Source organism: Erythrolamprus reginae, chromosome 2 (genome assembly GCF_031021105.1).
Source record: "Erythrolamprus reginae isolate rEryReg1 chromosome 2, rEryReg1.hap1, whole genome shotgun sequence".
NCBI classification, from domain to species: domain Eukaryota; kingdom Metazoa; phylum Chordata; class Lepidosauria; order Squamata; family Dipsadidae; genus Erythrolamprus; species Erythrolamprus reginae.
The window spans coordinates 279,730,100-279,752,919 of record NC_091951.1 but is presented as its reverse complement, the minus strand read 5'-3'; the positions used below and the strand labels follow the sequence as shown (position 1 = coordinate 279,752,919).

The 22,820-nt window shown below is 42.2% G+C and overlaps 1 protein-coding gene across 2 annotated transcripts in view; it reads left to right on the top strand.

The window, feature by feature from the left end:
* Positions 1-382: 382 nt before the first annotated feature.
* Positions 383-22,820, top strand: part of SLC28A3 (solute carrier family 28 member 3) — a 59,983-nt gene continuing 37,545 nt past the window's right edge. Inside the window, exons 1-6 of one of the 2 annotated variants that reach the window (XM_070742756.1) lie at positions 383-518; positions 14,261-14,344; positions 14,752-14,834; positions 16,663-16,754; positions 18,294-18,483; positions 21,935-22,079. In XM_070742756.1, the coding sequence (XP_070598857.1) occupies positions 465-518; positions 14,261-14,344; positions 14,752-14,834; positions 16,663-16,754; positions 18,294-18,483; positions 21,935-22,079 (648 nt within the window). In that variant the 5' untranslated portion in view covers positions 383-464. Of the gene's footprint in view, positions 519-648; positions 803-14,260; positions 14,345-14,751; positions 14,835-16,662; positions 16,755-18,293; positions 18,484-21,934; positions 22,080-22,820 lie in introns of those variants that run through there. The other variant, XM_070742757.1, reaches the window with a different exon arrangement.

Sequence of the window (22,820 nt, the reverse complement as noted above, 5' to 3'; positions counted from 1 at the left end):
TTTCAAAGGTCTACCTAGCTTACAAAGATCTACTGTAGATCTACAATCTGTCCAGTTCTGCCCCACAACACTCCCAGTCGTAAATTCAACTCGTCAGTTCTTTCAGAAGTTCTTCAATCACTATGAGAATTGCCCTTTCCCATAACAATGTAGGCTGCCTCCCAAAATTGTAGAACAAGCACTTGATGCTCATAGGTGTTAATCATCATCTTTCAAATTTCACAAGCTTGGAGTTTTGCAGTTTTGCATGGGAGGATGACTGCTGAGAGAGACACAGGAAAGTGGAGCAATGACCTTAGTGTAAGGACTGTCGGTGTGGTTAAGAATCAGACAAGTGTCAAGAAAGAGAGAACACCCAGCTTAATTTGATGTTGCTGCTGGCTGGGTAGGACCTTAGTTACAGCTCTGCCTGCAGAAAAGGTGTCTGTTCCTTTAAATACCTTTGTGAGATTAAGTCTACAGCTATGTCTAGAGTTAACCACATTTCTTCCAATAGCTACAAAAACCCAGCATTTGAGGTAAGTCTTGTTTTTTTTGTTGTTGTGGTTGTGGTTGTTCTAGAAAAAGTTCAAATGCGTTAACACAGTTTCTAGGAAGCCCTGTCACCTGCTTCGTAACAAGCAACAATTCTTTAATAACAAACTCGCTGAGAAAGATCTGGTCAGTGCAAATGCCCTTTTCTCAAAGACTGGATACAATTGCACCATTGTGAAACAGTGTTTTTTTTTCCTCCTTCCTGGATTATTATAGCCATAGAACAATTTAGTCGTACTCCTGTTTGACTGTTTGAGTTAGTGGTACCGTAAGTACAATTTTTAGATACATTCTGAACTGACTTAATCTATTTGGGGGAATCAGACTTCCAGTCTAGATCCTGTTGCACAGATTGTAATAATTGTGGTAGCAATATTTGTTGCACAGCGTGATTGTTTTGCAACACATACGTAAGTATAATTGCATCTTTAAACATCTTGTGTCATTCTATCAATGTTGTTAATACTAATTAGCATTTACTACAATAGTACCTAAAGGGAAAGAAAATATTTACATCTAAAATGTTTCAGTAGTGGAACTTCCCCACCTGGCACTTTCTAGGTTGATTAAGATTACAACGTCCCAAATTTCCCAAATAGCACAATCAAAATACAGTAATTCTTTGGGATGCAGCTCATCACATTTGGATGACACCTGAATGGGAGAGACTGATTGTTTAAATAATTTCAATAGGTTTAAAAAAAAAAAAACAACCCACCAGTCTTCCTTACTTTGATGTCACACTGTCATAGCTGAGAACATTATTTTTAGATTTAGCATATCTAGAACATACAAAGTTGGGAGGAAATCTACATAGGAATTTCAGTTAAATATTTCTATCTATATTTGCTGCCATCTAATGGTTATCCTGAGTTTTGCAATTCGGATATACTAGCTCAACTTTTTAAAAAAAACTTTTGTAAAATTTCAGACTCAAAATTAAGTTGTCAAAAGTTGGCTGTTATGGGCTATTAAATGCTATAAATATAAAATTTATACAGTATATAAATATAAATAAGACCTTCATATATATGTTTTCATAGATTTTCATGGGTATAGGTATGAAGATCTTGGCATATTCAGGTTTTTTCCCTTCTTCTCTTACACGGGAAGAAACCCAAATACGCCAAGACCTTCATATATATATGATTTTATATAGCACTTTATAACCCACACCAACTCAGCTTTTTTAATTAATTCACACATGAACCCAACCCTTAGTTTTTCCTTGAGAACAAAGACTTTCTCTGCATTAATTCTTCCTCTTTAAAAATACATTCTTAGTGCAGCCATAAAGATCAGTGTTCAATTTCAACATTTAATCTCAACACGCTCTTAATAATGTAATCAATCTATCTGTGATTTTGAATGAATATTTAACTTGCATGAATGCTTCTCAAAATTATTAGCAGCTCTGGAGGGGCCATCAGAATCTGGAGCTTGCAGGTATAAAGGTTCATTCACAGTTGAATAAAACTGATCCTTGATTTGGGGCAGAAGTTCTCTGGTTCCTTAAGACTAACTCTTGTCCTGAGTATAAAAATTGGCACATGCCCGTTCCCACCCATATGCAGAGAAATTTTCTTTGGCTACAATGAACCTATAGGTCCCCTCTTTAATACATGATTGGTTTCTAAGTGGCTGTCACTACTTCATAATTGTTACTTAATTATCTGTAGCAACTTGCAGTCAAATCTTGGGAAGTTCTCACCCTATGTATCTCACTGTATATTTTCATCATTTTAACAACAAAAAAATTGATTCAAAACCCAGTTTATACTTCCCATTCCTTTGAATAACTTCAAATACGTTTTAACTTTTTTGTTAAAGGAAAGAAAGAAAAAATAGTGCACATTAGACAGTGTTGAGAATGTAAAATAATTGTGATTTCAAAAAACTCTAAATATAGCCTGATGAATTAACTGGAATGTGTGTCAAGATGAACTTTTAAAGAACTTGTAGCAAATCAAGAAGCTCAGATTTGGATGGGAACAAGTGCATTTAGGAAAGAGGGTTTTTTTCCTGATATCTCATTAAAATCTAAATTGCACTTCCCTCCACTCCCCATGGAGTTAGGATACTTCCTAAATGTTTGGACTGCAATCAATGTTCCCTCTAAATTTTTTTCGGTGTGGGCGGAAAAGTATAGTGTCTGAGCGGCAGTCCCTTTGGGACTGGGCAGCATAGAAGTATAAATAAACAAACAAATAAAGAAACAAACAAACAAACAAACAAGAAAAAATTCCCTTCTTTTTTTATTAAAAGAAATTAATAATAAAACAAAACCAAAATCTATTACTATTATTACTATCTTCTCCTCTTTTTCCATCCCTGTCTCCTCCCCCCTTGTGTGTGTATGTGAACTCTTGAACTTACAGGTAATAGTGACTGCAATTCCAATCATTTAGAATTCTGGCTGTTTTATTTCACAATATCTGGAAGAGATGAACTTGTATCATGCTTCAATTTAAAGCTAGTTAAAAAATAAAATAAAAATAATAAGTTATCATTTTATTTATTTATTAAATTTGTATGCCGCCCCTCTCCGTAGACATCCCAGCTTGATAGAACCTTTATTCCGTAGTAAGGGGAATGTTTTCTTGGCTCTCTCGTATCCTTATGGCACCAAGTTAATTTCTTTGATTTTCAGAGATGCATATATTAATCATTAAACTCAAAACAAAGACCATCAGTCAACACTAATAGAAATGTGTTCCAGTTTATTTATTTTAAAAAATAAGTAAAAGAATTTTCAATTTATATCAATCATTCAGTGGCACTTAGCTGTTTTTTTGTGGTCACATAACAGCTCTTGGGAGTTATTATCCAGCTCAGGCAGGGGTTGCCGCTCCTGCTGCTACCAATGCGCTGCCTGTGCAGCTTTACATCTCTGACATGCATGTGTGTGCAACCGAGCAAGATTTTCTGCGCTTGCACAGGAAGCAAACTCTCATGAAGGGGAACGTGCGCACATGAGATTTTGGGAGGGAAGGAGGGAGGGAGGGAGGGAGGGAGGGAGGGAGGAAGGAAGGAAGGAAGGAAGGAAGGAAGGAAGGAAGGAAGGAAGGAAGGAAGGAAGGAGATTGCAATGAGAGGGAGGGAGGATTTGAGGGAAGTCCTGCCTGAGCACTTGGACACCATAGGTACCCCTGACACTGAGCTGGCCATGCCCACCACAGACACACCCATCTCCTCCCCCTAAGGTCAAACACAATCCTGATGCGGCCCTCCATGAAATTAAGTTTGACTCCTCTGCCATAACATCTTAAAAGATAATAAAGGGAATTCTAGTTCTTAGAAGCATGTGTATTTATTGAGATGTTTAATGTAGATAACCTTCTTGGATACAAGGTCATCATCATGATGGGCTCAACTCTTTTTCCTTATTTTGGAAGTTCAACCTTGGCAATTTGCTAACTTTTTTTTTTCATTATTATTTTTGAATTATTACACACATAACACAAACAAACACAAACATTTGGGGTAGTTATAACCCCGTTTCTGTCAGAAGCCAACATCAGATGTACCATATTTTTCAGAGTATAAAATGCACCTTAGTTTTGGGGGAGGAAAATAGAGGGTTGGAATCTGCTTACTAGGTATTCATCTGGCTAGCATCCTTAGTCTGGTCAGATTCAGCACGTTATTTTATCCCCCGGTTAGGGCTTTAAAAAAAAAACATATTCGGAGAGAGTAACAATGAAAGATGTGCATGGGCAGAAGCAAAAAATTGCCGAAATTTCCTGCACGTGTGTGTGTCACCTTGTGAGATTTTGCTTCTTGCACATTGTGGTATGTTAATATGATTTATCCTTATCTATCTATCTATCTATCTATCTATCTATCTATCTATCTATCTATCTAATTGGATTTATATGCCGGGGCGGCTCACAGCATGTACAGAAAAAAAAGGAAACAATAATAACAATCCAATTATACCTTAAAAAACAATCTTAAAATTCTAATTAAAAACTACCAATATCATTCATTCAGCAGTCAAACTAAGCATTCATCGGTCAGGGGGGAAGGTCTAAGGAACCCCAGGCCTGGCGGCAAAGATGAGTTTTTAAACTTTTTCGGAAGGCAAGGAGGGTGGGGGCAGTACAAATCTCTGGGGGGAGCTGATTCCAGAGGGCTGGGGCCCCCACAGCGAAGGCTCTTCCCCTAGGTCCCGCCAGCCGACATTGTTTGGTCGACGGGACCCTAAGGACACCAACTCTGTGGGACCTCACCGGTCGCTGGGATTCGTGCGGCAGAAGGCGGTCTCAGAGATAATCTGGTCCTATGCTTATCTGTAATCTAAGCCACTGTAACTTTCTCAATAAACCATAGCTAAAAGAAATCTTGGCTCACAATAATGTCTGAGCCCAACCAACAAAAAAGGTTTGTAGTCACTGGGCAGATAAAAAGAGTTAAAAGTCGGATAATGAAAATTAAGAATTTGGATCCTAGAAGTCATCCCCTAGCAATCCCAGTTGCTTTATTTCATTGGGGGTGTCTTCTGGAGTGCATTCCATTATTTGTTTAACAGTATTTATAACCTGAGCCAGCCTATAATACCCCAAAAGCAAACTTTAAAAATTTTACTTAGGAGAAAAATCAGGCTGTATTTGTTTATGAAACAGCAACAGGGTTGAGGTCACACTCAGGGAGTCTGTTGCAAAGAGAAGGTGCTATCACAAGGAACATGTTGTTGTTGTTGTTGTTGTGTCCATCCCCCACATGTTTTTGATGCATTGGAATTTCCAACAAGCCCCCCTTAGATGATTAATTAATTAATTACATTTATATGCCGCCCATCTCTTGGACTCAGAGTGGCAGACAACAATGAAACATATAATACAATACAATAAAAAAGATACAAAATTTGAAAACCCCATGCTAAAAGACATTCATCCATCAATCATTCAACAGTTCAGCCAGAGCAAGATGTTAGTGCTCAACGGCCATCCCAAACCTGCCAGCAAAGATGAGTTTTTAGGGCCTTTAAATAGGAAGATGTTGTTTGTGGCAAGATGTTGTCTGATGTATTCCTTTTTTGTGCTGTAAATGTATTTAAGGATGATTTCAGCTTTAAGTAGTCCCACACAGAATACCCTGCAATCTGACAGAGGTAATCAGAAGTATGATAAAGGGCCCTAGTGGTTAGAATGCTGTGGTTAGAATGCAAGCTAACTCTGCCCACAGTCTGGAGTTCGATCCTGGTAGGTTGACTCAGCCTTCCATCCTTCTGAGGTCGGTAAAATGAGGACCCAGATTGTTGGGGGCAATATGCTGACATTTGTATATAAATCTAAGGGCTATAATTATCGCTTATTGCTATTGCTATGAGTGACTGACATCAAGGCATCCTGATCCAGCTATAGGGTTAATAGTTATATTTTATAATATAACTAAAAAAGTAATGAGATATGAGTTGATTTTAATAAGTAACATAAATTTATAAGGTCCTGTTAGTATTAGTTAAAATAAGGTTGTATAAGGGCTTTTAGTTCTTATAGAAAAATGTATAAAGAGGGAGAGGAGGCACTGCAGCTTAGTTTTTACGGTGTTAGAGATATTGTTTTTATTAATATTTAAAGGAACATTAATGATGAATTTAATTAGAGGACAATTGGATTTATCTGGATGACAAAATTAGAAAGGAGGGAATAAGGGAATGTGATTGATTCTGAAATTAAATAGATGGGAATTAAGAATTTGTTTGTTGATTATATATGATTTACTAATTTGATACTATTTTATTGTAACAAAAATAGAAGGTATTGTAAGAATTTGTGGGGTGAAAAAAAAATGAAGACCCAGATTGTTGAGGGCAAAATGCTGACATTTGTATATAAGTCTAAGTGCTATACGGTAATTATTGCATTCAGCAGAACTTTCTCTAGATTGTAAGAGAAAAACACTCTTTGCAATCTCTTTTGCAAGATGTCCAATTTCAGCTCTTTCCTCTGCAAGATTTCATTTGTAGGAAGTTATAAAAAAGGGAAAAAGAAACTCCCAATGTACCAAGAAAATAAGGGGCTTGCACCTTTGTTGCAAAACCAGCTACTGAACGGAGCAAAAATTGTGTTTTCTTACTTAACTTTAGCAAAATAGAGTACTGCAGAGAATATGCCCACAGGAAGAAAGTAAGGAGTATAATTTATGCTCCTTGCAAAAAATACAGTCCCTGCATTTTATAGTTGCATGGCCAAAGTTTTGAGGGTGCAATTGCATCTTAAAGTTTGTGGCATATTAAACGGGTGAGTAAAAGTCCAGGGCTTGCAGTTTGCCCTCTTATATGGCAGAATTAGGAGAGGCAGACAAAAGATGTGGTTTAAACAAACAAACAAAATGAAAACTTAATGGAATTAAGGAATTGATTATTGTGCTTTGCATCTTTCCTCTGTTCCCTCAGGGAGCAGAATGTATATTTGTGCCTGTGTGTGTCTAGATCTCTGTTTCTGCATATTCTCCATTTTATTTTCACATTATCCTCTCTGAAATGAGATGAGTGAGTATTATTTATTATTATTTATTAGATTTGTATGCCGCCCCTCTCCGCAGACTCGGGGCGACTCACAGCAGTGGTAAAAAAACAAGATACAATAAACAAATCTAATCTTGAAGTGTAAAATAACATAATAGTTTACATTAAAAACCTAAAAACCCCATTATATAAAAACCATACACACAAACATACGGTACCCTACATAAAACTACATAGTCAAGGGGAGAAGCCTCAGTTCCCCCATGCCTGACGGCAAAGGTGGGTTTTCAGAAGTTTACGAAAGGCAAGGAGGGTGGGGACAATCCTAATCTCTGGGGGGAGCTGGTTCCAGAGGGTTGGGGCCGCCACAGAGAAGGCTCTTCCCCTGAGTCCCGCCATCCAACATTGTTTAGTCGACGGGACCCGGAGAAGGTCAACTTTGTGGGACCTAACCGGCCACAGGGATTCGTGCGACAGAAGGCGGTCTCGCAGATATTCTAGTCCGGTGCCATGTAGGGCTTTATAGGTCATAACCAACACTTTGAATTGTGACCGGAAACTGATCGGCAACCAATGCAGACTGCGGAGTGTTGGCATAACATGGGCATACCTAGGGAAGCCCATGATTGCTTTCGCAGCTGCATTCTGCACAATCTGAAGTTTCCGAACACTCTTCAAAGGTAGCCCCATGTAGAGAGCGTTACAGTAGTCGAGCCTTGAGGTGATGAGGGCATGAGTGACTGTGAGCAGTGACTCCCGGTGCAAGTAGGGCTGCAACTGATGCACCAGGCAAACCTGGGAAAACGCCCCCCTCGCCACAGCTGAAAGATGTTTTTCTAATGTGAGCTGTGGATCGAGGAGGACGCCCAAGTTATGGACCCTCTCTGAGGGGGTCAGTAATTCCCCCCCAGGGTGATGGATGGACAGATGGAATTGTCCTTGGGAGGCAAAACCCACAGCCACTCCGTCTTATCAGGCTTGAGTTTGAGTCTGTTGACACCCATCCAGACCCCAACAGCCTCCAGGCACCGGCACATCACTTCCACTGCTTCGTTGACTGGACATGGGGTGGAGATGTACAGCTGGGTATCATCGGCGTATTGATGATACCTCACCCCATGCCCTTGGATCATCTCACCTAGCGGTTTCATGTAGACATTAAATAGCAGGGGGGAGAGGACCAACCCCTGAGGCACCCCACAAGGGAGAGACCTAGAGCTCGACCTCTGACCCCCCACTAACACCAGCTGTGACCGACCAGAGAGGTAGGAGGAGAACCACTGAAGGACAGTGCCTCCCACACCCAACCCCTCCAGCCGGCGCAGAAGGATACCATTGAGTATCCAAGGACGCTCAAAAACAGAACACTTCATGCCTTTGTAGACATTTGAATCTGGATCCCCCATCAATTCTTAAGTTTATTGTGTAGGTAATATATATATATATATATATATATATCAAGAAGTAAAATATTTCACTGAGACTGAGAGGAATGATTGGCCTAACATCACCTAGCTGGGTTCTGGCCTGTTACTTTAACCACTACACAAAATTGGTTCTCATTATTATATTACTAAGATTTAAATTTGTCTGTTTGTTGTTTGAGCAATAAGCTCAACAAAGAGCTATCATTATCAGATGGAAGGTAAATTTGCATTTTAATACTGTTAAATAAAGATACTCAATTCTGTTTCATACAAATGAAACAGAAATGTGGCTTTTATTAGCTTTAAAATGAGTCTCTTTGAGTTTAGCTAAATAATTTATTAAGCTTAAAAGCCATCTTTTTTTTCTATTTTAAAATGCCAATGTGACCCTTCGTAGTCAGTAGAGGTCAGCTAAAAATCAGCATGTGGCCTCCAGTTTTAGCAGAGGCTTCCAGCACCTCTTAAAGTGGAAGAAGTACCCTACCATCACCATAGCACCCCAGAGCCCATTACAAATATTCAGTGGCAATGTGGCCAAAGGTCAACCTCTAATCACGGGTGTCAAACCTGAGCGCACTATGGGCCGGATCATTACATATTCCAAATGTGGTCTCACCAGTGCTCTATACAGCGGGATCACAATCTCCCTCTTCCTGCTTGTTATACCTCTAGCTATGCAGCCAACCATTCTACTTGCTTTCCCTACCGCCTGACTGCACTGTTCACCCATTTTGAGACTGTCAGAAATCACTACCCCTAAAGCCTTCTCTTCTGAAGTTTTTGCTAACACAGAACTGTCAATACAATACTCAGATTGAGGATTCCTTTTTCCCAAGTGCATTATTTTACATTTGGAAACATTAAACTGCAGTTTCCATTGCTTTGACCACTTATCTAGTAAAACTAAATCATTTGCCATATTACAGACGCCTCCAGGAATATCAACCCTATTGCACACTTTGGAGTCTTCGACAAATAGGCAAACCTTCCCTACCAAACCTTCCCCTATGTTACTCACAAACATATTAAAAAGAATAGGACCCAGAACAGACCCTTGTGGCACATCACTTGTAACCAGGCTCTGCTCAGAATGCTCGCCATTAACAACAACCCTCTGATGTCTACGCCTCAGCCAGCTGCAAATCCACTGAACTATCCAGGGATTAAGTCCAATCTTCACTAATTTATCTATCAGCTCTTCATATGGAACCATATCAAAGGCTTTGCTGAAGTCCAGATAGGCAATATCCACCTTCATCCAACACCTTTGTGACATAGTCAAAGAAATCAATGAGATTAGTCTGACATGATCCCTATGAAAGGGTCATTTGACCCCCAAAAGGATTGTGACCCAAAGGTTGAGAACTGCTGCTCTAATGGGTTTCAGATTTTGAATTGTCTGACCTTTAAACTGTACTCAGATCAACTGTAACGAAATCGCCAATCTCACTTTTACAGCGCATCAGTATATTTGACTTAGAAAATTCATTCATGGATTTCTGCCCATGACCCATGATTGGGAAACTCAAGGATGCTGATGAAGTTTCTTGGATGAGAAGCAAAACCTATTCTTCCTCCTCTTCCTCAAAGAAAAAAACAGTCCAGTTGCCTTTAAGAAAAGCCCATCTTTAGGACAACTGTGACTTAGAGCAGTGTTTTTCAACCAGTGTGCCATGGCACACTAGTGTGCCGCGAGACATGGTCAGGTGTGCCGCGAAGCTCAGAGAGAGAAAGAAAGAAAGAGAGAGAGAAAGAAAGAGAAAGAAAGAGAGAGAGAGAGAGAAAGCAAGAGAGAGAGAAAGAGAACAAGAGAAAGAAAGAGAGAGAGCAAGAGAGAGAGAGCAAGAGAGAGAAAGAAAGCAAGAGAGAGAGAGGGAGGGAAGGAGAGAGAGAAAGACATAGAGGGAGGGAAGGAGGGAGAGAAAGAGAGCAAAAAAGAGAGGAAGGAAGGAAGAGAAAAAAAGAGGGGTGGAGAGAGAGAAAGAAAGAGAGAAAGAAAGAAAGAAAAGAAGGGAGAGAGAATTTTTTTGTCCAAACTTTTTTTGCCCCCCCCCCCCCGCCCCGCTCAATGTGCCCCAGGGTTTCGTAAATGTAAAAAATGTGCCGTGGCTCCAAAAAGGTTGAAAATCACTGACTTAGAGGACTGAGAGTCTCCATCGACCTTATCTGGAAAAGTTGTCCTGAGGTTGGGAAGGTTGAGGATGGATCAGTTGATGAGTTACTTTAAATGGCAATTTAGCCCAGGCAGAAAGACATCTGAAAAAAGCATTTCAAAGAGATTCTGCCTTTATTGACTCTTTATAAAGGAGGCTAAGAAATTCCTCTTACAGTTATGAAGACTCTATAGCAGAGGTCCCCAACCGCCGGTCCGCGGACCGGGACCGGGCCGTTGGGGTTTTCCAGCCGGTCCGCGGCGTCGGAGACCCAAAGCCCATGTGGAGGAAGACGGAGCCAAGCGGGGCCACCCGGAGACCTTTTCCCGTCTTCTTCTCCTCGCTCGCTCCCCTCATAGCCAGCAGCCCCGCTCGCGGGGGGATGCCCGTTCGTAGCTACCAGCCCGCCAAGCGTCGAGGGGGCTTCCGAGGCTGAAGGGAAGAGCCGGAATGCCCTTCCCGGGTTTAGATTGCTTGCTGTTGGGGGAAACGGAGGAGGCGGCGGCGGCGGTGGGGCGCGATCGCCTACTTTCTGGAGCGAGGAGAAAAGAACCGCCGCCTCCTCCGTTTCCCCCAACAGCAAGCAATCTAAACCCGGGAAGGGCATTCCGGCTCTTCCCTTCAGCCTCGGAAGCCCCCTCGACGCTTGGCGGGCTGGTAGCTACGAACGGGCATCCCCCCGCGAGCGGGGCTGCTGGCTGTGAGGGGAGCGAGCGAGGAGAAGAAGACGGGAAAAGGTCTCCGGGTGGCCCCGCTTGGCTCCGTCTTCCTCCACGCAGGATGGGCTTTGGGTCTCCGACGCCCTCGCCCGTTCCCTCAGGAGCGATGAGTGGGACGTCTTCTTCTCCTCGCTCGCTCCCCTCATAACCATCCCTCCAGCGTCGAGGGGGCTTCCGAGGCTGAAGGGAAGAGCCGGAATGCCCTTCCCGGGTTTAGATTGCTTGCTGTTGGGGAAAACGGAGGAGGCGGCGGCGGCGGTGGGGCGCGATCGCCTACTTTCTGGAGCGAGGAGAAAAGAACCGCCGCCTCCTCCGTTTTCCCCAACAGCAAGCAATCTAAACCCGGGAAGGGCATTCCGGCTCTTCCCTTCAGCCTCGGAAGCCCCCTCGACGCTTGGCGGGCTGGTAGCTACGAACGGGCATCCCCCCGCGAGCGGGGCTGCTGGCTGTGAGGGGAGCGAGCGAGGAGAAGAAGACGGGAAAAGGTCTCCGGGTGGCCCCGCTTGGCTCCGTCTCCCTCCACACAGGATGGGCTTTGGGTCTCCGACGCCCTCGCCCGTTCCCTCAGGAGCGATGAGTGGGACGTCTTCTTCTCCTCGCTCGCTCCCCTCATAACCATCCCTCCAGCGTCGAGGGGGCTTCTGAGGCTGAAGGGAAGCGCCGGAATGCCCTTCCCGCGTTTAGATTGCTTGCCGTTGGGGGAAACGGAGGAGGCGGCGGCGGTGGGGCGCGATCGCCAAGTTTCTGGAGCAGATAGGCTTTGAGTTTTTGGCTGGGGGGGGAGAAGTAGGACCTTCCTAAGTTCCCCCCCCAGTCAAAATCACAAAGCCAGGCAGCCCCCAGCCGCCAAAGGAGCCTCCTCATTCTCCCTGCCCTGTGGAGAAGTGTGGAGGGCTGCGTCACTAAGCTCCACCCCTCCATAACCCCACCCCCATATGACCAAAGCCCCCCCCACCGGGCCGTAGAAAACTCGTCTAACTTAAAGCCGGTCCCTGGTGCTAAAAAGGTTGGGGACCTCTGCTCTATAGCTACCCAGGATTACCATCAAAGGCATTGTACTAAAATCCATGTTCTTGCTTTCCTGCCTGACCAAGGATAAATCAGCAGAAACCAGCCAAGCCTGGGTGTTACTAATTGTTAACATGAGTTTGCTCAAAATATAAGGCTACTTGTTCTACCTATTTGCATTTCATTCTGTTTCTCTCTACCCCACCCTCGTAGTCACAATCTGACTTTGTTTCTCAGTCTCACATTAGAGGCTGTGCCAAAGTTATGTGCATGAATACAAAAACAATTTAAAAAGTGTGTATCATTTTTTTGTGACCAGGAACACACTCGGTATTATTTTGTGGGCATGCAGTACAGATCAGACCATACTTCTCTTTCTTTGTTTTTTAACTGTTAAGCTAATGTTAAGATTTATGTGATTTGTGTAAGACATACAACACTGGACTAGAATGAAACTTGAAAAACTGTATTTAATCAAAGACATCATGTCTAAATCATTCGGAAGCTAATGAGTTAACTACGTGATATGAATCATCCCAATCGTTGAAAACAAACAGCCCTCCTTTGGAGGATTGGTTAAAGAGTTTTTATTTGCAATCTTATAGTAAGCCAATCTGAAAGCTTCTCTGATTTCTCAATAAAAGCTTCCATTATTCACCAGCAGATAACTCAATTCCCAATGACAGCACAACTGCCAATTTAGAATTTGCAACGTGAAGGGGTCCCCCATGATAATAATCAATGACTGTTATGCATTTCTCTATAGTTTCCAGGAGATGGGGAAAAATGTAAAAAGACAATGAGAGGCTCAGGCAGAATGATGAGCTCCATCAGATTTGCAAGTTTCTGGTATTACAGCCAGTCTCAGGAAAAGCGGATGTAGCCTTCATGTCGAATTGGTTTGCTGGACTGATGTACCTACAGGTGAAACTCGAGAAATTCGAATATTGTGCAAACGTTCATTTATTTCAGTGATGTAACTTAAAAGATCTTCCGAGAGGGGCGGCATACAAATCTAATAAATTATTATTATTATTATTTATTATTATTAATAGATGAAAAATATTCATAACATGCAAGGCAAAATAGTTCAAGCTGTGATTTGTCATAATTGTGATAACTATGGGGTACAGCTCATGAAAACCCCAAATCCCCCATGTCAGAAAATTAGAATATTTCATGCGATCAATAAAAAAAGGATTGTACAGAGTACAATATCGAACTTTTGAAAAGTATAAGCATGCATATGTACTCAGTACTTTGTTTGGGCCCCTTTTGCAGCGAATCCCAGCGACCGGTTAGGACCCACAGAGTTGGCCTTCTCTGGGTCCCGTCGACTAAACAATGTCATCTGGCAGGACCCAGGGGAAGAGCCTTCTCTGTGGTGGCTCCGACCCTCTGGAACCAGCTCCCCCCAGAAATTAGGATTGCCCCCACCCTCCTTGCCTTTTGGAAACTCCTTAAAACCCACCTCTGCCGTCAGGCATGGGGGAATTGAAACATCTCCCCCTTGCCCATGTAGTTTCTCTGTATGATTCGACTGTGTGCTTGTTTTTTATATATTGGGATTCTTTTGGATTTTTTAACTTAAAACTGTAATTTAGATTGCTAAATATTAGATTTGTTACTGTGTATTGTTTACCATTGTTGTGAGCCGCCCCGAGTCTACGGAGAGGGGCGGCGTATAAATCCAATAAATCTAAATCTAATCTAAATTACTGCCTGAATGTTATTATTGTGACAAATCACGAGTTATGAATATCTCTCATATATTAAGTTTCACCTTTTAAGTTACATTACTGAAATAAATGAATGTTTGCACAATATTCTTATTTTTTGAGTTTCACTTGCAGTTGAGGCAGCAGAATGAATACCACTCCTGTTGTCCCATATGCTAAGTGAAGCCTATTCATCTCAAGTCATGTCATCTTCAAATGTGCCTTGTAGGAAGACGCTGATGTTTCAAACACCAATGGTGCTGCATTAAGAAACAGAAACTTAGAAAGAAGTAACTCCCTTCAACCTGATGAGGTAAGAGGAAAATGGGTAGGTTCATAAGTCACATTCAGTAATGACAGGTTTTGTTTGTGTTGGCTTTGTGCGCTGATTTAATAAATACACCGTGGTTTCTCTGGAAACCCTCATGCTACACTTGTTTTGAATAAGTAGTTTGGGAACTGGGAAGGAGCCAGAATATGATTATGGCATGGGGAAGTAAAGTGATATGCTTTGGGTAACCAACCCCCACCCTTTCTATTAAACATATGTAAAGATTATTAAGATAACTGAGATAATGTTGAATGGTTAATAGAGAACAGGCAGTTTGAGAATCACTGAGAACTAGAAGAGTTTTGTTTGGATTTGGCACTTGACGAAGAATCAAGGGAATAAAAACACAGGATTAAAAACCCATTTTTTCCCCCTTTCTCTTCTCCTAGCATGAGACAAACATCAATATTGACAGCGAGCCACATGGAAGCCAACCTGAATCAGAAGAAAACAAGAATCATGGGTGCAAGGGGTAATAATTTCATTTGGAGTTTCTCCACTGATTAATGTCCCCGTCAAGTGAAGTTTTAGTGCATTCAGACACACTGAGTTCAGTTTTCATCTCCAGGGGGTTTTTTGACCCACAAATAGCAAAGATCTGTTCTTCAAATCACTCTGTTATACTTTGGTCCTTTTCTAATAAAATATTCTATAGAGCAGGGGTCTCCAAAATTGGGAATTTTAAGACTTGTGGACTTCAACTCCCAGAGTTCCTCAGCCAGCCAAGATTGGAGACCCCTGCTTATAGAAGGTTGTTTTAACTTATTGGCATATGATTATTATTTATTGAAATCATATCCCATTTTTCTTCTAAGAATTTAAGGTGGTTTACACAAAATTCTCTCTCCTATTTTTTCCATAGCAATAGCCTTTTGAGATAGTTTAGATTTAGAGGTTCTTTTTAGAACATCTAATCCCTCCAAGGTAAAATCTGACCTTCAGAAAACCTGGTTCTGTACCTTGGCTTGCAGCCCCAATGGAGGAGTATCATCCTGTTGATGGACTAAAAGCAGATCTCACCCCATCCCCTGCACACCTTGTTCCTACTCTCCCCATCTTTTTATCATAACTTATAGTTCTGTTGCTTTTAACTTTGTAAGCCACCCAGATTCACCTGGTGGAGGTGAGATTAATTAATTAATTAGACTGCCCAAAACTGAGCCGCTTAAGTGTTCTGTTTGGGTCCCTCCAGAAGCCAACACCAACCAAAAAGAGAATCCAGACACACTGGTAAAAAGCAAAGGCAGTTTATATAATTCAAAGCAAACACAGGTAACAGAAACTGTTCTTACAGACAGGAACACGCTGGAACTTCACAGAGGTTTCACGAAGGCCATGAAATAAAACAGGATTCTTGCTGTCAAAAACAACACTGGAGATAACAAACCCACACCTCCCCCAAGTCTTCCAGACTTCTAGGCCACAAGCCAAGATCAGAGACACCGAGAAGCAAAGCAGGGTCACAGAACTTCCAGTTGATAACGCTCCACAAGGCTGCAAGGGTGGGCCTACCTTTTAAACCCTGCTGAGGAGAACCACACCCAAACCCAGCTGTTGCCAATTCAGTGATGCTGTCTCATGTCAATTATAGCCTGTGCTTCTTCATCCAATGAGTCCAGGCTACTAGCTGGGGAGAGCCCCCCCCCCCGGGGCTCTCAGGCTGCTCTACCTTCTCCTCTTCCTGACTTTCCTCTCCCCCGTCTGCCTGGTCCTCCCCCTCCTGTTCACTGTCCTCCTCCTCTGGGTATGGATCCAGCAGAGATGCAGCCGGTCCCTGAGGAGCCTCAGGCTGAATCACAACATTAAGTAGCCCAGGATGCACTGGAATCTGGGTCTCCTTGGTTTTCAACTACTACACAAAGTCTGATCACACCACACTGTATCCTATGCTTGTTTCACTCATGTCACTAAGATCATGAGCCATGGTGGCGCAGTGGTTAGAATGCAGTACTACAGGCTAATTCATTGCTCACTGCCAGGAATTTGATTCTGTTCGATTGACTCAGCCTTCCATCCTTCCAAGGTTGGCAAACTGAGTACCCACATTGTGGGGGGCCATAGCTCTGTAAAATGCTTAGAGAGGGCCGTAAAGCACTGTGGAGCGGTATATCAGTCTAAATGCTATTGCTATCATCATGTAGATTGTTTATTTTTGGTTTCATATGCTATCTAAAATCAAATTACTATAGTTTTTCATTGTTCGTTATTAATTATAATATGTTGGGTAATGCATGCTTATCTACCTACAGTACAAAATAGTCTGTTTTTAAATTATCCTGTTTATTTATTTATCCTTCTAGGAAATTTGCAAGGAAATATGATATGGTCCTTCAATTTTGCAGGAAACATAAAACTAGAATCCGATACATAATTTATGGAATACTAATTACTGGTATGTATTCTACATTCTGGAAAATAACAATTTTATGTAGAATTTGGGGTCTATATACTTTTAAAGTGTAAGACTAATATCATAAAATAACATCTATCTCTTGGTTATATTCCAGTCTAATTATGGCAATCTTCTCCATAAGGCTACCTTTGCAAAAAGCCTGTAAGTTCTATTTTATGTAACACATGTCAGCTAAGGTGTAGACCTGTGCAAGAGATATTGGAATTACACAGTAGCTATTTTGATAGTTCTATACTGTTTGACAAACTGCTTTTTGAGACAATTAGATATGTTAGTGTTCAAATTCTGAAATGAATTACAGCCTGATCACCTGAATATACAGCCAAGTGGTCTTGTTAATGGGCGTACCTCCAGTCTTATGTTAATAGAAAAGTAAGGATGCATAAATTGAACTGTCCTGACTGCTGAGCCTTATTCTGTCTCCAGAATAGAGCTCATAAGCTATTCTCTTCTTGTAGTTTTAATGGAGGACATGTTAAGAAAAGTGATTGATGGATTCGTCTAGTTTGGTTTCTTCCCACTGAGCATCCCTTACAAGCAGGAAAAAGAACAATTTTTCTCCTAAACGTGTGGTGGGACAGGTTAGACAAGTTACGAAGAGTTACTGTGGAAGTGTGATGACCCAGGGCATGGCACAAAGGCAACACAGTCATAGAACCAGTATGAATCCCTTTATTGGCACCAACTCTGCCCTCAACGTCCCTTAAACTGTCCCATAAGCCTGAAGATACTCCAGTCCAAAACACTGTAAAGAGAATGACTGCAATCAATCACTCCAGCAGGGCAAGATGGGAAGAATAATTCCAGCAAGACAAGATAGGCATACAATAGCATGTCAGTAATTCAATAGTCAGGAGGAAATGCCAGGAATGCAGGCCACAACTCTCAACACCAAATTTCCTCTTTTGCCCAATTAAATCATACAGATTTAGGAAAAGGATGAACAAAATGAACAGGTCACTCATTCTGTTGGATGGGATGTGTGGTTAGATTGTACAGTAGTACCTCTAGATACAAGCTGCTCCACATGCGAGTATTCCAAGTTATGAGCTGCGACGCAAGCGAAATTTCTGTTCAACACCCGAGCTCAAATTCAGGATACGAGCCAAGCTTCCACTAGGTGGCACAAGAATCTCCTTGTTTCCGATTATCTCGGCACGAAAAACAAAGTCTAAAGGCATTCGTTTGAGATGCGAGTTGATCGATTTACGAGCTTGGGTCTGGAACGAATTAAACTCGTATGTCGAGGTACCACTGTATAAAAATGTTAGGTTTTATATAAGCACCTGTTTTTTTAAAAAAAACATCTAAGGATTTCCAAAGAGATATTTAGGATGGCTCAGAATTTGTTTATTTACTTAATTTTTAAAGTAAGTTTTTATTTAATTACTATTGATCTGAAAATTGCAGGTAATTCTTGCAGTTTTGTTTGGGGGGTGAAGTGGAAACAGGAGATGGAGACATTGGGAGTGTAATGTGGGCAGCTGGCATGATCTTGCTTTTTTTCTCCCATTACAGCTTATCTGGCAATGGTGATTGCAGCCTGCATCTTGAATTTTCACAGAGCCTTAGCGCTCTTCATCCTCACTGTCCTCGCCATTTTTTTCATCTGTTGGGACTTGTTCATAGCCAGATATGAGAGTAAAATTGCAGAGTTGCTGTCTCCTTTGGGAAGATTTTTGAAAGCTCAATGGTTTTGGCTGAAATGGTAATTAACCAACTTTCTTTCTTTTTTTTTAAAAAAAAGTGAAAGTGAAATTATGCAGCTGTTTCTGATTTTTCAGTACTATATAAATGGTATAAATTATGTAACATTTCATGTTTAAAAAAATAACAGGATTTGGGGATATTAACTCAGGATAAAATTTCAATTTTCTGTGTCCTAAAGAAGTGTTTTTCAGTTTCTTTGTAAGGGATGTGCTATTAAAACACCATTTATTTATTTATTTATTCATTCATTCATTCATTCATTCAATTTTTTTATGCCGCCCTTCTCCTAAGATTCAGAGCGACTTACAACATGTTAGCAATAGCACTTTTTAACAGAGCCAGCATATTGCCCCCATAATCCGGGTCCTCATTTTACCCACCTCGGAACGATGGAAGGCTGAGTCAACCTTGAGCCGGTGATGAGATTTGAACTGCTGACCTGCAGATCTAGTAGTCAGCTTTAGTGGCCTGCAGTACAGTGATCCCTCGAGTATCGCGAGGGTTACGTTCCAAGACCCCTCGCGATATTCGATTTTTCACAATGTAGGGTTGCAGAAGTAAAAACACCATCTGCGCATGCGCGCCCTTTTTTTTCATGGCCGCGCATGCGCAGATGGTGGAGGTGGGGAGCGACGAAAGTGCGGAAGCCGACAGATTGCTTTGAATGTCGGCTGCCCCCGCCCCCCCAGCACCCGCTCGCCCGCCGTTCGCCCGCCGCTCGCCCGCCGCTCGCCCGCCGCTCGCCCGCCGCTCGCCCGGCCACCCGCCGTTCGCTCGCTGCTTGCCCGGCCACCCAGGTTTGGGGGGGTGCTGGGAAGCCCCCCAGGCCGGCTGCGACCTTTTAAAACAGCCGCGCCGCTTCCCAGCTGAGTCCTGAAGCCAAACGCGGAAGTTCGCCTTTGGCGTTTGGCTTCAGGACTCAGCTGGGAAGCGGCGCGGCTGTTTTAAAGGGTCGCAGCCGGCCTGGGGGGCTTCCCAGCACCCCCCCCGGGTTGTGGGTTCGGGGGGGTGCTGGGAAGCCCCCCAGGCCGGCTGTGACCTTTTAAAACAGCCGTGCCGCTTCCCAGCTGACTCCCGAAGCCAAACGCGGAAGTGGTTTTTTTTTTAATTAATATTTTTTTTTAAATCGCGATATAGCGTTTCGCGAAGATCGAGATCGCGAAACTCGAGGGATCACTGTATAGCACTCTACCCGCTGCGCCACCTCGGCTCAATTCCCATGGCTATGTTTTTAAGAAGAGTTTGGTAACAATTAGCAGATGAAAATGTTTAGCCTAATGTTAGTTAATGCATCATCAAACTGTTTATATAGATATACTACCAAAGCAATCTGGCTTAATTATAATCTTAAACATTTATTGGAGCTTAATTAGCAGGACAATATATAATCATATATTATTGAAAACTTGCCTTTAGACAAACATCCAAATGGTCATTTGATATTATCATATACAGTAATACCTCATCTTACAAACTTAATTGGTTCCAGAAGTAGGTTCGTAAGGCGAAAAGTTTGTAAGACGAAACATTGTTTCCCATAGGAAACAATGTAAAAGCGATTAATGCGTGCAAAGGGGAAAAAATTGCGAAATGGCCCTCCGTTGGGAGGCGCTGCCCGGCTGTCACCTATTAAAACAGCCGGGGGGCTTCTCGGCGTTCTCCCGAACCCGAACCCAAACTTTTCGGGTTCAGGTTCAGGAGGCCGCCGAGAAGCCCCGCGTCAGAAGGTTACAGCCGGGCGGCAGCACCCAGCGGAGCACCGTTTTTACAATCAGCGGCAGCATTTTCGGCCAATCTGGAGGCTAGAAAGGAGGTGGGGAATCCCAATAGGGAATTCCATGGGCGGAGCTTTGATGTCACGAAGACGTCCTTCCTGGAGGCCACGTTTAGTAGTAGTAGTAGTAGTAGTAAGTAGGTACGGTAGATGCAGAAATAAATTCAAAAGGTTCGGTTTTCTCCATTAATTGAAGTCCTTCCATCCTTCCCCCTCCCTTTCTCTCAAGCAAAACTAAAAAGACAATAAAAAAGAAAGAGAAAGAAAACCCATTACCATTATTTGTCAGATTTATATGGCCACGTTTTTCTTAACGACACACAAAAAGGAACAATCCAAAAACTCAAGGAAGTAGAGATTACTTAAATCTCTCATGGCTTTTTACCAGAAATCATTTTTCATTATCAATTGCTGCCCCTGACAACTTCTCCAATTGAAGTCAGTACTTCCAGATTGACATCTAAGAGTTTGACAAATGTTCTCTTTTGACAGTCCAAGGCCAACAGAAGCAGATTATGAAGTATCCAATGGAAATAATATACAGTGGAACCCCGACATAAGAGCTGCTCTACTTAAGAGCAACTCGAGATAAGAGCTGGGAGGGGAGAGATATTTTTGTTCTACTTACAAGCCCAAATTCGAGATACAAGCGCCAAGGAGCTGTCTCCTGAAGCCAAACGCTAACTTCCGCGTTCGGCTTCAGGAGACAGCGTGTTTTAAAAGGTTGCAGCCGGCCTGGGGGGCTCGGGGGGGGGGGCTTGCAGCTTTCTTTCTTGCTCTTTTTCTTTCTCTCTTTTACCTTCCCTTCCTCTATTTCTTCTTTTCTTTCTCCTTCCCACCTTCTTCCCTCCCTCCCTCCCTTCACTCATTCCTCTCTTACTCTCCCCTTTCATAAGTTTCCTTGCTTCCTTCCTCTGTTCCTGTCCCTTCCCCCTTTCTTTCTTTCTTTCTTTCTTTCTTTCTTTCTCTTTTTCTTTCTCTCTTTTACCTTCCCTTCCTCTATTTCTTCTTTTCTTTCTCCTTCCCACCTTCTTCCCTCCCTCCCTCCCTTCACTCATTCCTCTCTTACTCTCCCCTTTCATAAGTTTCCTTGCTTCCTTCCTCTGTTCCTGTCCCTTCCCTCTTTCCTTCCTTCCTTCCCACCCTCCGTCCATTCATTCACCCATTCCTCTCTTGATCGCTTAAAGCCGGTCCCTGGTGCAAAAAGGGTTGGGGGCCTCTGTCCTACAGGATTGGGTGGCAGAGAAGTTGAACATATGTAAATTTAAAAGTTTAAGAAAGTTTACAAGTTAAGTGAAAGAAACTTCATTATTCATTTATATGTACATGTACATTTCTTCATTAAAAACATATCTTTCTGCATAATTTAGACTAACTTTGTGAGTTTTTTGAGGGCTGGAACCAATTAAAATTATTTACATTAATTCCTATGGGGAAAAGTCGTTCGAGATAAGAGCTGCTCGACTTAAGAGCCCAGGTCCGGAACGAATTAAACTCGTATCTCGAGGTACCACTGTATAGCCAGTGTGTTTTTAGCAATAAATAGTTGTGAGGATATGCATATTGAATAGTCTATGTGGGGGCAGGGGGGAGAGAGAGAGAGATACAGTCTAAAATAAGAGGATGGTCTTTCCCATAAATCATTCACTGCAGTGTTTGAATACCTTTTCTCTAGGGTAGTGTGGATCATCTTAATTGGTGCTCTTGTGTGTTGGTTAATTTTCGATACTGCCAAGCAAGGAACCAACCAACTTATTTCGTTTGGTGGGCTTCTTATGTATATTCTCTTGATGCTGATCTTCTCCAAGTACCCAACTAAAGTGAGTGTGTTTACAATCTTTCATTTATATCTTTTCTTACATTTAATGTCTATTTGCAATACATTGAGTAGACTCCGATACCTAGCTTATCCACTGTTGTTTATTAGTACAGTGATACCTCTACCTAAGAACGCCTCTACTTACAAACTTTTCTAGATAGGAACCGGATGTTCAAGATTTTTTTGCCTCTTCTCAAGGACCATTTTCCACTTACAAACCTGAGCCTCCAAAACTGTAACCAGAAAAGGCAGGGAGAAGCCTCTGTGGGGCTTCTCTAGGAATCTCCTGGGAGGAAACAGGGCCGGAAAAGGCAGGGAGAAGCCTCTGTGGGGCATCTCCAGGAATCGGTAACCGGAAAAGGTGGGGGGAAGCCTCCCTGGAGCCACTCCAGGAATCTCCTGGAAGGAAATAGGGCCTCCACCCTCCCTGTGGGTTCCCCAATTACATGCATCATTTGCTTTTACATTGATTCCTATGAGGAAAATTGCTTCTTCTTACAAACTTTTCTACTTAAGAACCTGGTCATGGAACAAATTAAGTTTGTAAGTAGAGTTACCAGTGTATCTTTATTTTACATGGTTCATCCTTTTATTTATTTATTCATTGGTATCTGCCTTTATTTTTTTATAAATCACTCAAGGTGATGAACATATCCAGCACACTGTATATGTATATGTATATGTATATGTATATGTATATGTATATGTGTATGTGTATCGGTATCGGTATCGGTATCGGTAT